The 12,074-nt window shown below is 50.4% G+C and overlaps 1 protein-coding gene across 6 annotated transcripts in view; it reads right to left on the bottom strand.

Annotated features, from left to right (window-relative positions):
- evi5a (ecotropic viral integration site 5a) overlaps nt 1-12,074 on the bottom strand; it is a 67,828-nt gene that overhangs the window by 35,845 nt on the left and 19,909 nt on the right. For 5 of the 6 annotated variants that reach the window (XR_011190365.1, XM_069193898.1, XM_069193896.1 and 2 more), the window contains exons 3-7: nt 3,690-3,879; nt 2,133-2,357; nt 1,319-1,393; nt 736-861; nt 150-293 (exon numbers count right to left, since the gene is read on the bottom strand). Coding sequence is in view for 5 of the 6 variants with exons in the window: in XM_069193898.1 (XP_069049999.1) it covers nt 150-293; nt 736-861; nt 1,319-1,393; nt 2,133-2,357; nt 3,690-3,879 (760 nt within the window). In the remaining variant the exon portion in view is untranslated. Of the gene's footprint in view, nt 1-149; nt 294-735; nt 862-1,318; nt 1,394-2,132; nt 2,358-3,689; nt 3,880-9,061; nt 9,524-12,074 lie in introns of those variants that run through there. The other variant, XM_069193899.1, reaches the window with a different exon arrangement.

Here is a 12,074-nt window from a genome sequence, read left to right on the forward strand (position 1 = left end):
TGAGAGTCAATGGACCAGAATGTGCTTGAGCTGCTGTGAGCCTGCACACTGCGGCTGGCCTTCTTGCTCTCAAGAGACATGAGCCCGTCCCCTCGAGGATCTGTAGACCAGAGCTCCAGCCACCCGGCACGGCAGGAGCACAGACTCACCTCACACATGAAGACGTCAAAGATCCTGGTGGCCACAGACAGGGGGAAGGAAGTGAGGAAGATGGTGAGAAACCAGGAGGAGGCGTACATGGAGGTGTGGAAGCTCTGGGCCTGGAAGTGCACGTGCAGCTCAGGGAGCTGCTCCTGGAGAGACACGCGGACAGTCAGAGCGCAGCTTGGGGACGCCGGCCACAGGACTCGCGCGCAGCCTGAGCGTGCCATACCGATGACGGAAAGCACAGCACCCGAAAGCTCACCTCACGTCTGGAAGCTGAACCCAGAAAAGGCACGAGCTTGAGCTATCCCCCACCAGCTTTTGCCTATGGTATGAGAGGATGCCACAAGCAAAAACCTGAAATGGATCAAACTGCTCCATAGCGGGAGTTTGTGTGAGGGGGGCATTCTGCTCATGTCACAGGCACCCCTTTACAACAGCTGGGAATCCAGACTGGCAGTGGTTCAGAACAGCACTTTACAGCAAAGCAACTCCGCGTTTAGCCCGAGTGCCCCCCTGTGCAGATCTGCCCTGAGCAATGGTCAAGCTGCTGTGCCCAGGATGCTCGAGCGCGCAGGTCTTCACCCTTACCTGAATCATGCACTCAAACTGGTACATGCAGAGCCCCAGCTCCGCCATGCTGGGTTTGAAGAGCTCTCTCAGCCGGTAGTCTTGCATTAGTTTCACAAACACACAGAAGGCTTCCTCTTCTGGCATCTGCGTGGAGAGAGCATACAAACAGGCTTCAGTACTCTTCCTGCCCCCCAGTCCTTACGACAAAGGAGGCTTCATGCCTCCAGACACAGCCAGCTGTGTGTTTCGGATCTGGGCACTGATATCTCATAAAACAATTCAGCGCCTAAGAAAGCAGCTCTAATCTAGCCACTAATTTCAATCAATTCTGTAAGTAAACTGCACTGCAGTTGCAGAAACATAAGACATCTGTGCATAGATGGGGCTTTAGATAGGACTCTGTGTTTATTTGAGATTACTAAGGAAAACGGAGAGAATTGCAAGTGTCTTTCTGATCATTCTTTAGTATACTTGATCGCTTTTAATCACCCTGTCCTTTGAAAACAAAACCATGCACAAGTATGGGAAATCCCGAGCTTCAGAAAAACTCCCAAATCTCGAAAGGACGAAATACACAAGAAGCACAAGGACGCTTTCTCACCTGCATGAGCAGCAGTCCGACAATGAAAGCACTCCCTTGGCAGTAGCCAACCTCCCGGTCAACCAGGGAGTAAGCCTGCAAAGACAGGCATGTGAGTGTGGGAAACAGCTGCACACATGTCCACACCCTGTCTCTCCTCAGCCTGCGCCCGGGACACAGGCTGCTCGAGCTGCACAGGTTACAGCTGTGGCTCTTGGGGAGAGAGCCCAGCTGGCTTTCTGTTTTTCACGGCAGGCAATTCCAGTTGCCACCACAAAAACTGGAATTGCAAAAAAATGTAACGTAGAGACACGCATTTAAAAGACTTTTTTTTACGTGAATCACAGAAAATCCTTACAGCAGAGGCTAGCCTCGGTAGCACATTACTTAAAAATAGTTAATAGAGGATGGCAGAAAAAGACTTCTTTCCCTTTGGTGCAATCAAAGAGTTCTTCTTGAGGACAGACGGGGCATGATGGAGTATATTCAATGGCAATAAGCAGTTTACATTCATTGCAGATACAGGGAGGAGGACTAAATCTGGTGTTCCACTAGGTGGTGCTATATATTATTGAGGCACAACCACTTGTTGGGAAGGTGTGTGGTTACCACTAGTACACAGCGCCACCTAGTGGCAATCCACAGATGGTCCTCCACCCTTCACTGGCAAATCCTATGGCTAGAGCCTGAAAATAAAATTAAAACTTCTCTTCACATTAAAAAGAAGAGCTGAAAACCACACAGAAACACAGGAAAAGGAAATGGAGTCACCAAAACTTGGCCTTCAGGGTTGAGGGCCAATCCTCTAGTGCTCCCGAACTGGAAGAGCCCTGACCTTCATGACGTTGAAGAGCACCTCCTGCCCCAGGCTGTCCTTCTCCTTGAAGAACTCGTGCTCGGGGTAGGTCCGTGCGATGTCCCGGCGGATGAGCTTCTCGCAGGGCGATGTCATCTTCAGCAGCTCGGAGTACTGGTCCTTGATGGGCATACTCTGCGCGTTGCACAGCAGCTGCCAGACGATGGCCCTGAAGTGGTGGGGGATCCCCTTCCTGACGAGCTCCTGCGCGGAGAGGGGCGCGGCCCGCGTTAGTGAGGCCAGCCTCACCGCGAGCAGCTCACCGCGAGACGCACGCACCCTAGCCAGCTCCGCGGCTGCAGGGGCTGCCACCTTTCATGAAGCGACCGCGGTATTATAAAGAAGTGATTTATTACTTAAACAGTGGCCAACGCCTGCTGGGGAGGGGATTGGGGAGACGCATGGAGCAGAAGCCATTCACTAGCAAGACATTAACGCACTGCGACCATGTGGCATTTTGTTTGCATCTTTAAACAGTCCCTGTATGAGTGTGTGTGTGTGTGCGCGCGCGTGCGTCTGCGGGCCCCCTGCGATGGGCTGGCACCTGTGCAGCGTTTTTTCTGCCTCGCACCTCTGGTCCACCACTCTAGGCTCCGGCTCACTGCGAGTTATTGGAAATGGACCGATGTTTTCCTGCCATAATCTTCCTTATGGTTAGTAAGATAAACTGCATCCGCTTTTCATAACTAATAGTCAGAAATGCAGTAGACCTACTGGTCTGATGTGATATAAGATTACTGGAGGAAGAAAAGACGTCATTTGCATTTCACAGGTCTCGTCGTGATTCAAAAGTCCTCGGTTGTTTTTGATGACAAAGAGAATGAAATCAGCTTGAACGTCAGCGACCCTCTCGGTCTCCCCAAGGGGGAACCAGGTCTCCTCTCAGGCCTCTGACGCCGTACCACCGTCTAGTACCTGTTGGAGACACTGCTTACGCCACAGCTGACAGAGAAGACACTCCGGACACAATATGAAGTGATCCACCCGGACAAATCCATAAGCAAAATGTACAAATCTAGTAAACATGGATACAGGCAAAACGGCTTTGGCTGCTGTTAAAATCCAGAGCCAGGTGGAAGGTCTATGATCGGAAACGCAACGACAAATAGCACAGCACTGAGCCAGGGTGTCACAGAGATCTGGAAATAGATGAGAGGGGGGCTTTTGTGTCTTCTGACAACAAATCTGACAACACCAGGACTTGGCCTCGGGGACGTGACTGGATCACAGGACTCGAGTCACGAAGCAAAAGCTCAAGCGCTGGCAAAGAGGAAAGGAGGAGGTGACCCGAGGCAAGACCGTGTGCACAGAAGCAGCTCAGCAGGGCAGCCGGCTCACAGTGGTGCTGCCTCTGTAACCACAGGGTCCAAGACCTAACACTGCTCCTCTGAAGAGCGCCACAACCGGATCTCCAGAAACGCAGTCCTGCTTTCGATTCTGGGCCGGAGTGGGACGCCTGCAGCGGACCTGGACCGGTGCCGGAGGGAGTTTCTGCGCCGCTCCCTGCCCCTCCCCCTCTTCCTCCATGGGCCTCACCTTGAGCTGCTTCTCCTTCTTCTTGCGCACATCCTCCCACTCGTTGACGACGCGGCCCCAGAGGATCCAGGAGTCCTCCTCCAGGTGGCCCAGGTTGCTGGAGGCCGAGGAGCTGGACACCAGCGAGGAGCCGCTGTTCCTGCGGGAGCCGTTGACCGAGCGCAGGGACTTGCTGTCCGTCTCCAGGAGCCTGTGGGGCAGACGGCACGCGTTACAATCCAGGGCGGCGCGCCGGGGACCCACGCCGTGCAGTCCCGCCCCTGCTGCCCTTAACGAGCCAGACCAGCGGCTCACTGGCTGCACTGGTCCAGCTCAGCGGCTGCTTTAAAGAGCACCTGACGCCCCTCCCCTCCGGCACCAGGACCGGACACCCCAGTGCAGACTGGCTAGGCCTAGAAACATTCCCCACGGCAGAGTTCGGGACTTTGCAGGTTCCCCCCCAAAAAAAGCAAAGCCCTTTAGTCGAAATGTGCTTCAAAACCATTTAAAAGGATGATCTCAAACTTCAACTGGACAGAATAAAGCTATGCAGTAGTTTTGTGTTGCACACTGAAATAAAGCAGAACCCAGCACCGGTGGTGTAGTGTACAATATTCACCTACCTTAGGTAGTCCATCAGCATGATCTACACTTCCTGACCCCACACGAACAAACAGAACTTGAATTCAGTCAAACCACGCGTGAGATTTCACTAAAGTAAATGTCCGTGGCGAACGTCAGTACTGTCAAAGTTACCCCTGGAGACGGTACATTCTGCATCAGCCCTTTTGCTAAAAATCCAAGAAACTTCCTCTCTCGAAGCTTTTGTAGTTAAGTTTTCTATACCGTTTCCTCTTTTCTAATCGATTTTCTGGATGGACATGAATATCCAGTTTCGGCAGGGGCAAACTGTATACCGCACCTCCAGTGCGAACAGAGACCTTTATCACAGCACAGGAGAACCTGGCCTTGTGTGCCGGAGGCGTTTGTTATGACTCGCCTGGTACAATGGCTATGACATTAAAATGTTCCAGTAGGATGCACAATAAATACCCAAACACCTACCATCTGCCCTAAGCATCAAAGGTTAAGTTTAATGACCTATAGAGATCATTTCTGGCAAACAAACTGCTGTCTTGGGTAGACATCATTAAAAACAGCATATATCAACTCTTCCACAGCAGGCCGCCCACTGAAGCTCAGCAGGCGTGAGCCTGGTCAGTACCGGGATGGGAGACGTCCCGGGAAAGCTAAGGCTGCTGCTGGAAGGGGTCAGTAGGGGGCGCTCACCCTGCGGTCTGTGTGGGTCCGAATGCCCCAGTATAGTGAGTGTGGCTGCACACTGGTGGTGGTAGAGCAGACATCCCATCACCTGTAATGTACTTTGAGTGGAGCATCCAGAAAAGTGCTATGTAAGTATATGGATTATAAATACAGCATCTAATTTGCTTGGATGTTGGTAACTACTGGCCTACCAACAGTAGAGTATCCACCTCAACAACATGGCTGGGCAAATCACTCCACACTCCCACCACCCTCTGTGTATAGAAGTGCCTCCTTTCGCCTAGTTCACAGGTTACACCTCTATTTCCAGCAATACAGTCACTCACAGAAAACACATCCCCGAACTACACGTTTGTTGAGCTCCTTCAACTGGTTTTGGTCTTGACAAATATGCCAGTGGCTCTCCAGGCAGCTCCACTTCCCAGCTCCCCAGGGGGCCAGCAGGAGCCCCATAGATCAGGCAAAGGTGCGACAGACCCCCCCTTGTGAAAAGAGCCGGCGCAACGCCGGAAGCCCACCAGAAAGACCGACAGTGCTCACAGCAGCCGGAAGCATCGTGTGCGTATTGAAATCACACTCCACTGCTGCTCAAGACAGCTGGAGCACCAGGAACCAAGACACCTTCCGGCCCCGTGCTGGAGGAGAGGACACTTAACTACACAGCGCCCGGCTTCAAGGGCTCACGGACAAGCCTCTCGGAGTCATCCCGCATCCCGCGACACTCACAGCTGCCATCAAAGGCACCTCTGAGCAACACCCCTTCAGTGCTGCAAGAGCCATGTGCCTGCGAGACAGTTCCAGAGCTCCCAGCCGCGGGCTGCTCGGCTGAGGTCACGCAAACAAGATTAAAGCCTTAAAAGACGTCTCCCAAATCAGTCGTGATTAGCGTGGCTAACGTGCAGCGCAAACTTCCAGAGGGACGGCAACAAAGGGTTTATGTCTGACATAGAGACAGGCTGGTTCACCAGCTCTGCACTCCTGACCCTAAGGGAAGGGGTTTTCATCCTCAGTCTCCCTACAGCAGTGAAAAAATGAGGCGCCATTAGCCCGTCACTCTTGCGGTTTGCTTGTCCAGGCTACACTACCCACCTCGACTGCCGGTCAGCCGCGACGGGCGCAGCGCGGACATGGGAACTCGATACCCACACGAGCAGCTTCTGTGGAACCGGTGAAGCAGCCGCGGGGAGCGGCTTCTCCAGAAAAAGAGAAACCCGATCTCGGAAACTGCTGGTACACGTTTCGTGACAGCACGGCAGGGGGTTGCGACTGAAAGACGGAACAGCTTCTCTCAGAAAGACAGAGGCTTTTTGACAGCTTCTTTTAAACCGCAGAGAAAGCATTTCACACTACAAAAAGACCTGTTGTCCAATAGCATCGGCTTTCTCGGTGTAAAAACCGTTTCCCAGGTCATTATAGTCTAGTGCGGTTAAAAAGGAAAGGATCGGAGCGACCCTCCTCTGTGTCACAAGGACGTCCACGTGAGGCCGATGTTTTTCTCTGGCACTGCCGACCCCGATACCCTGCAGCAGGGGCACTGCTGAAACAGCCTCAGGATAATGCGTCTCGCAGGTAATTACATCACATCGATGTCAGTCCCCAAGTGTGCCACTGGTGAGATGTACTGCCATCCATTTTTATTTTTACGCCTAGTGTCTTGCTGGGAGCTCTGAAAGCGCTGCACGCCTCATTTGAGCTGGTGATTGAGAAAAGAAAAATGGAAAATTTCAGACCTATGCAACAATTAAACTGGAGAATGCAAATGCCTTTTCTGATTTATGGGTTACAAAAGGATTTTACTCAGGGAGAAATATTGTCTACTACCTTACAGGACAAGAGAACCTAGTTGTGTAGCTATCAACTGACAGTATTTTCCCTTGAGTCTCCTACAGATCATAATGGGGAGTACAGTTCACTTCACATCTTTTCTCTTCAGAAACACCACTAAGCAATGTGCTCAACAAGACTTACAGAACCGCGTAGCCTGAGTGCTATTAAGCCAAGGCTGTGCAGATCAGATGCCCTCGTCTGAACCGCGCGGAGATGCATCAGCCTCTACAAGGGGAAACGAGACGTTTCACCCTCTTTCGCGCGCTGCTGGGTGAGCTTTCACAGTTTCGCTTGGGAGTGTTCGCAGCTACCCGAGCCGCCAACAGCTTCCTTTACCCAGAAGGTCAGTTTCTGAATAACAGAACCGCACTGCATTTCATTCACTGCAGATGATGCATTGCTCAGGAAGTTTTTTGGGCGTTTGTCATTTACTAAAAATAAACATGGATATTTTTTTTAATAAGAACACAAGTGGTGGCAGACGGAGTGAAAACAATCAGTCTGCGCCGACAGCTGTGGCCTCTGCTTTGGCTGACCCAGTTGGACAGCACACACTGGACAGTGCGTCACGTATAGCCAACCGATCCACAAATGCACAAACCTAAAGCCCAAACCAGAGTAAAAAGCCTGCAAATAATCTGCAGCACTGTGTCTTTAAGAGTGCACAGCCCCACAGAATGCCTTGGGCTCAAGCAGCATTAAATAGCTGCATATGTTAAGCTTTTTATTAGCCAAATTTAGCAATGCAATCCCATGATTAAAATGTCGATCATGTTCTGTTTGGGCTGCACTCTGGCCTGAAGTTGTCCTCCAGGGGGATGGACCTCCAGCACAGGGCCTGTTCCGATGGAGAAAAAAGGCCACATTGTGTCCTTCATCCATATTTTTTCCACAGTGAACTAAATTCTTCACAAGCATCCCTACAGCCAAAGAAAAAGGATTTGCAGAAACAGAAACGGTTTTATGAAGGACATGGTGGGTATGTCACAAGTCTCCCACTGAACAGCTATCCTGAGAAGCAGCTGGAGGTGCTGTAACACCTGATCCTGCACAGGTGCATCTGACAGGGAGGTCACCCTGCCATCACACCATCCTGAGCAAACACCCGCCTTTCAGCTTCAGCACAGAGTCCCGCAGGAAACAGCATTTTGGAATACGGTTACAAACACACCATCTTCTTACACTGCTTAACCAGATAAGATTCCTGGAAATGAAGTCTTCAGTGTCATTTTTGCTATGAAGATGCTATTCTGCACTTGCTGGGTGCAACATTCAGCCAGGATTTCCATTTCCAACTCCACGTCTAATGAACAGGCCGAAGATCTACAGAGGCAATGAAGACCACTATGTATAGAAGAACACTGAGCTGCAATGTGCTGAAATTAATTTTTGATGTACCTTGGGTTCACCAATTGTTTGGGAAGTCAACCAAAATCCATTCTTACCACATATGCAGCATCTGGGCAGCAAACTGAAGAAGACTTCTTCTTCTTCAAAACAAGTGCACAATTTTTAATAACACCTCACGTGCTACAAAGTGCTTCTGTAGCTCAGCTAAGATCCACACCTGGGTTAAAACAGCAGAGGCTCTGCACATGTTCATGAGAAGCCCAGGAACAAGCGCACAAGCAGCACAGACGAGCACAGACCTCACAGAACCGCACAGCATCCAGGAGTTTGAAAACTAGCAAAAGTACAACAAATCCATCAGAACTCATTAACACGAACGAGCTTTTTAGAATTCTACAGAAAGATGTTAGGAAGGGCTTCTCTCTTTTTTTTTAAAAAAAAAGCTTAGAAACCAAAACCGAAGACGCTGTGACATTTTCTGTGCTGGAATGTTCTTGTCCAGGCTATTTCATTCAAAGCAACGACGCAGGTCACAATTAAGACCAGAAGAGTGCAGACTCAGGTCAAGTAAGGGTTAATCCTGTACTTGGTCCTTGTCTTGGAAACAAATATTGTCTCAATTATTCACTCAACACCAAGCATTACAGCTGAAAAACAAAGTATTTTTTCCCCACCACCCCTCCTATATCCTAAAAACCTTCCGTAACAAGACAACGGTGAAACTCACGAGGCCTCCACTCCGGCCTGTTTTCCTGCTGCAGGCTGGCTTCTCTGGCAATTATTTACCAGCAGTCGAACAGCAAAGAGCAGGACCCTGAGGAACCGCGGAGGAATTTCCAGCAGCACCGCAAGAGTGGCCGGGGACACCTTCAGCCCGCCCGGAGCAGGAAGAGTCGGGCCGAGACGCGGGAGGGCCCGGAAGCTGCGCTTACCGTGGGCCGCTCATGGCTCTCCTCGCCGCCTCGCGGACCGGGCCTGGACCAGGGAGCAGCGGCACGCTCGCTCGCTCGCTGCTCTTCTCAGGAGCCAGGGCAGGGCAGTGCCAAGGCCCTTCTCCAGCTCTGCCCCCCGCCTGGCACCTTCACAGCGCAATGACCTCTCCCTGGCCTGGAACAACGGCAGCTCCTCGCAGGAGACGGACCGACGCACTAGGACCCTCCGGGCTTCCCTGCCACGGCACACTTCCACATTGTCATCTAGGCAGCCGTCGGCCTCATTCAGCAGACCTAATCATCAGAGCACCGCCTCAAAAACACCCACGCTAATAAATAAAAGCAACCTTTATCTAGAGCAGCACCGTCTTTAGAATGTGAGAACTACAACACAAAATTCAACAGCCCCCTAAGATGTCTCAACCCGTGAGATGACGGGCCTGGCTCAGGAAGTATTTTGACCCCAGCATTTGTTTGACAGCGTGTAACCCTGCATTCTCGCACAACAGGACTTTGGACGGCTCCACTGGGCCTGCGCAAGAGGATAATGAGCAGAGGGGAACTTCAGCTGCCTTAAGGGCGCCACAGTTCCTAGAGTGCCAAAAGAAAGCGAGAGTGGCTCAAACGTGGCGTTTTCTGTCTCTAGCGATCACAGAGAAGCACGGCCTATATTTCGGCACAAAGAAAGCTGGGTTTCCCCCTGAAGGCACGTTGCCATCTTAGTCTTGCCCTGGCAGGAGGGAACACCCTCGCAAGTCCAGAAGCACCCCGACATCCTACAGCCTTGCAGATCCAGGAGCACCCCGAAATCCAGGTCCTCCTCCAGGAATACAGAGGTGTTCCAAAGCAATGTGCGCAGCAAATCTACACCAACCGGGAAAATCAATATTCAGCTTCAGACATCTGCAGGAAAAAAATATACTGTACTCATCCAATTCCAAATTCAACGTCAGTCCTACTACAGATGTTATTGTTGAGTGGGATTTCATTTTAGACGAAGACATGCATTCCTTTGAGATTACTTGAACACATACAGGCGCTGCTCCTTTTGGTAATTATCTCTCCAGACACACTGAAAGTAATCAATTTCTCAGGGCGAAGCCAGTCCCTTTAATTCTGTAATGATAGTTTTGCTGAATAGACCACACTTAGGAAAGGCACAAACTTGCATCACCGTGAGTCATACTTAAACAGAAGCAAAGAATCCTTAGAGGCAAACCTTTAGGACAGAGTGCAAACTCTGCACACGGAGCACACCCGCTGCACAACAGCAGAGGCTAAAACTCTCAGACTGACAGCTGTTACACCTAGAAAGTGAACAGGAGGGTGAACAAGTAAAACAGCAATGAGAGCTCTTCTGGGGGTGACTGTAGGAATGGATTCAAGATGCACAAACTCCCCTTCACAATACAGGAAATGGCTTCTTCCATAAAGACACTGAGGGAGTCCAGCTAGCACTGAGAAGTTAGAACCAGTCACTCCAGATAAACCTGTGCAATATCCAACTGTCAGGCGAGCATCACTAACTCACAATGAAGGGAAGAGGCACAGATGATTGGAAAGCTAGAAAGGAACCATGCAACACTCACTTTCAAAAGTGTCTGACACAGGTGCTGCACTGACTTGTCTACTGATCTAAAGGCTTCAGCGCTGAAACCTTTCAAAATGCGAGAGGCAAGTGTTCGTTTTACACAACCAAACCTCTGATCCGCTTTTGCAAATGTTTCCAAAGTGCTTGGAAAATACAACCCAAAGGCCATGTTGTACAAAATCTGTTCTTCTTCCACATTGTGAACAGCTGAAGTACAACAAAGAGCTGCGCCAGTTATCACACTAAAGCAGAAAACGCTGAATGACAGAACCCCAGCGGCCTACGCATTCTGGTGATTTACAGCCAGGAGGAGGAAGATTTTTTAAGCGCTTCCCCATATAAATGGAGAACAAATTTCTATAATTGCAGAAACTTCTGGGCCAGTATTCCACCCACGACTGCACTACAGCAGAGCCATCATGTTCTATAAACGTCAGGGGAAAGAAACTGACTCCAGTGTTATCCGGTGTTGAAGACACCGGATAACACTTTAAACTAGGCTTCGCTTTCTCCTGTACCTTCAGACACAAGCTCTTTCACACCAGGCTTCCTGCTCCCACGTCACACGGACTCGTCGGTCACCTGCTGGTCATTTCATGGTACAACAAATAAAGCTCTCGATTATAGACTAATTGGACTAATTACAGACCCAATTACAGAATATACATCTAAAACGGAGCTTGCATCACATAATTGGACACTTGTCCCCCGAGAGGCTTTCAGTGTTGTGAAACAATGCTCTGTGCTGCAGCTCCTTGAACGTGCGAGACACGGCAGAGGAGCAGAGACTCTTACTGTTGTGTTTCCTTAAACCCACAGAGATCTTAAGAGCACAGCAGGCCAACTAAAGCAGGGTTTCCCAAGGCCACACACACACACACACACACACACACACACACACCTGCCCGGCTTTCTTCCAGCTGATCCCTCTGTTGTCTTAATAACAGGAGTCATTTGAACCATTTGATTTGCTTCAGCTTTTCCACTTGCAGAAAGGCAACCTCTGACTCCATTCATTTCATTAGCAGCAGAAAATTCCATCTTTTTCAGTGTGTGTGGTGGTGGTGGTGGGGGAATCAGTTGCTCCAATGCAGCAACTTAATGGTTTTATTAAGGCTTCAATTAAGTAATTAAACCAGGCAGGACTGAAAAACTGAACTGGGAGCCCCCCAAGATATCACTCCCATGGGGTACAGTAGCCGAATGATGCTGAGCACCTGATCCTCTTGCAGTCGAGGCTGGTAAACCAGTCGACTCATCCGGACATGTAACATGCGGAAAACCACAGTACCACCCGGCCGACGCGGACCGATACAGGAATAAAACCGAGGCAGAGGACAGAGAAGTGGCCTCTCCACTCTTTTACTCATCCGTACACTTTAAAATAAGTCCTGCTCACACCCGGAGTTACACAAAGCACAG

Source organism: Lepisosteus oculatus, chromosome 9 (genome assembly GCF_040954835.1).
Source record: "Lepisosteus oculatus isolate fLepOcu1 chromosome 9, fLepOcu1.hap2, whole genome shotgun sequence".
In the NCBI taxonomy this organism is placed as follows: domain Eukaryota; kingdom Metazoa; phylum Chordata; class Actinopteri; order Semionotiformes; family Lepisosteidae; genus Lepisosteus; species Lepisosteus oculatus.